This window comes from Octopus bimaculoides, chromosome 27 (assembly GCF_001194135.2).
Source record: "Octopus bimaculoides isolate UCB-OBI-ISO-001 chromosome 27, ASM119413v2, whole genome shotgun sequence".
Classification (NCBI taxonomy): Eukaryota; Metazoa; Mollusca; class Cephalopoda; order Octopoda; family Octopodidae; genus Octopus; species Octopus bimaculoides.
In genome coordinates this window covers 9825879-9828738 of record NC_069007.1, presented here as the reverse complement: position 1 = coordinate 9828738, position 2860 = coordinate 9825879, and the positions used below count along the sequence as shown (strand labels likewise).

The 2860-nt window shown below is 33.6% G+C and overlaps 1 protein-coding gene across 1 annotated transcript in view; it reads right to left on the bottom strand.

The window, feature by feature from the left end:
* Positions 1 to 206: 206 nt before the first annotated feature.
* The window catches only part of LOC106876930 (actin, cytoplasmic), a 9117-nt gene continuing 6463 nt past the window's right edge, over positions 207 to 2860 (bottom strand). Inside the window, exons 2-4 of the mRNA XM_052977132.1 lie at positions 2458 to 2602; positions 1532 to 1559; positions 207 to 382 (exon numbers count right to left, since the gene is read on the bottom strand). Coding sequence (XP_052833092.1) covers positions 207 to 382; positions 1532 to 1559; positions 2458 to 2602 — 349 coding nt within the window. The remainder of the gene's footprint in view (positions 383 to 1531; positions 1560 to 2457; positions 2603 to 2860) is intronic.

Genomic DNA, 2860 nt, shown 5'->3' with positions numbered 1-2860 from the left:
TGTGAGAATGAAATAAAACAGTAAATTACTTTTTAAATGGATATTATACACATACAAGTAATAATTTTATTAAACAAGCAGGTGTGACTGGTTTTAGATTATTTTAAGATTTTATTTATAATAACTTTTATTTTTATAAATCCCATATTTATACATGTTAATATGTAGATTTGCTGTTTATGTATATTTTCGTACACACAAACATTTCAATCAGAATCGGATAAAACAATAACTTCTTTAGACTGAGCAATAGCAGGCCACTTTTGACTGCTTCTAACACCATAACTACTACCCGAAGTCACTTGATAATTCTGACTTTGATAATTAGTCTGTTGTGCAGTAAAATATTCAGAATTACTAGTCCGATTGTTCATGCTATATGCTAAAGAAGCAACAGAAGCAATTTTAAATGAGACAATAATATTAGGGACAAAATCCAAAATATATATGTGACAGTGGATTTTCATCGATGAGTTCATGAACCTTGGTTCTTTTCCCTAAAGCTATATATGGTGAGAAAAATATCTTAATATTTAAACAATTTTTCAAGACGATCACATGGAGGGGTGGTGCTTGGCTCCATTTTGGATGCAAACACAAAAGATCTTGGCAATTCACAAGAAGTCTTGTAAAGAAAGCAAGAAATGAAGAGACGTTTCTCTTGGATGGCATCTTTTGAGGGATAGTCTCTCAAGGGGTTTGACTTTTGGGAAAAATGAGTGTGTTGGATGGTGAATTTGTTTGCATTATATTACATTATATTGTTTTATATTTTATGTATACGTGATATTTGTATGGTTCCAATCCCCCACCAGCAATCATTAAGCAAATAGTTAATAGCATTAGCAGGTGTACATTATTTACATTATTTACATTTGATGGATATTTGTCCTCATCTCGTTTGTTGTTAACACAACGTTTCGGCTGATATGCCCTCCAGCCTTCATCAGGTGTCTTGGGGGAAATTTCAAACCTGGGTTCTCATTCCTAAAGTATTTTTCGATGTTATTATTATTATTATTATTATTATTATGCCCACGGGCATATGGCATAGTGGTTAAGAGCGCAGGCTACTAACCCAAGATTCCGAGTTCAATTCCAAGCAGTGACCTGAACAATAATAATAATAATAATAGTAATGATAATAATAATGATAACAACAACAAAATCGAAAAATACCTTCAGAATGAGAACCTAGGTTCGGAATTTCCCCAAGACACCTGATGAAGGCTGGAGTGTATATTAGCCGAAACATTTTAAATAATAGCTGCCTGGAAAAAGAACTTATATACAAGGCCAATATCATGGATCTCAATGGAATGACGAACACACATATTAGAATGACAAGCAACTCATTCAAAAGAAAAAGCTACACACAACACCTGGTGTCACTTAGAGATAAAAATAAAAGATATGCATCATCCCTATTCAATATGATATCGACATTGAAAGAAGGAGGAGTAAGCGTAAGCGACCCCTTAAATAACACGTAACATCATAATTTAAGCCAGAATATACAAGGGACAAGTACTAAATGTGAACTCTATATCACTGAAAAGCTAAATATAATCCAGTGAACAGATAACATTTTAAATATTAGGGATGAAATCTTCTCTCCCTGCATACAGAGCATGGCCGTTGCCAGTACCGCCTGACTGATCTTCGTGCGGGTGACACGTAAAAGCACCCACTACACTCTCTGAGTGGTTGGCATTAGGAAGGGCATCCAGCTGTAGAAACTCTGCCAAATCAGATTGGAGCCTGGTGTTGCCACCTGGTTTCACCAGTCCTCAGTCAAATCGACCAACCCATGCTAGCATGGAAAGCGGACGTTAAACGACGATGATGATGATGATGATGATGATGATGATGATGACGATGACGATGACGATGATGATGATGATGATGATGATGATGATGAAACACATTTCATTTAGTTTTTCTTCAATTTAATTGTTTTTCTTCTTTTAGTCTTAGTTGAAAAAGTCAAAAAGATTGAAACCAGAACTAAAATGTATTTCATGATAGAGTTATTTTAACATTATCTACTTTGTTTTATTTTCCTTATACATATGTGTATATGTGTATATGTGTATATGTGTATATGTGTATATGTGTATATGTGTGTGTGTGTGTGTGTGTGTGTGTGTGCATGTGTTTGTCTAAAAAAAAAACGGAATAGTTCACCTAAAACTCATGCATGCCATGTGAGTGGTGGTTTTTAATTATTTAAACAAAAGTACAGTTTTTGTTACATGTTGATTAGGAGTTCAGTACACAACAATATGTATCATCAATATATGTATTATATATCCAAAAAAGAAGACACTCTAAATGTAAGAGCCATAATGTGTCTACAGAATTGACCAATGGCTTGCATTCATAAAGCACTATAAGTGACCAGCCATATAATTAGCTTCCTATAAATATATGTGTATGTATAAATAGTCAACATACCTTAAGTTTGGGATAACCAACAAGTGAAGGAAACACAGTTCTGTCTTCATATTCACCTCCAAAACCAGCTTTACATGTATATGATCCATTATCAATAACAATAGAAGCAACCATGTTTATGTTTTTTAAGTCAGATAAAATATTCCTGGCTAAGGTATAGAAATATTAATGTTCAGTTTGTTAGTGTTGCTGCTTGTGGAATGTGAGCTTGTCTCGAATTCAGCTCCTGGTCCTTGGTAAGGGTAAAAATGTTATGGGAAGCTAGGTATGGTAGTAATTTATATACGTTTCATGTTCTGTTGAACTGACCAATAAATTTTACTGTTTGCGAAACAAGGAAGGTTTCTTTAAAGAAAGTATATATATATATATGTATTCAGTAATTAGATACCATATTGTTTTT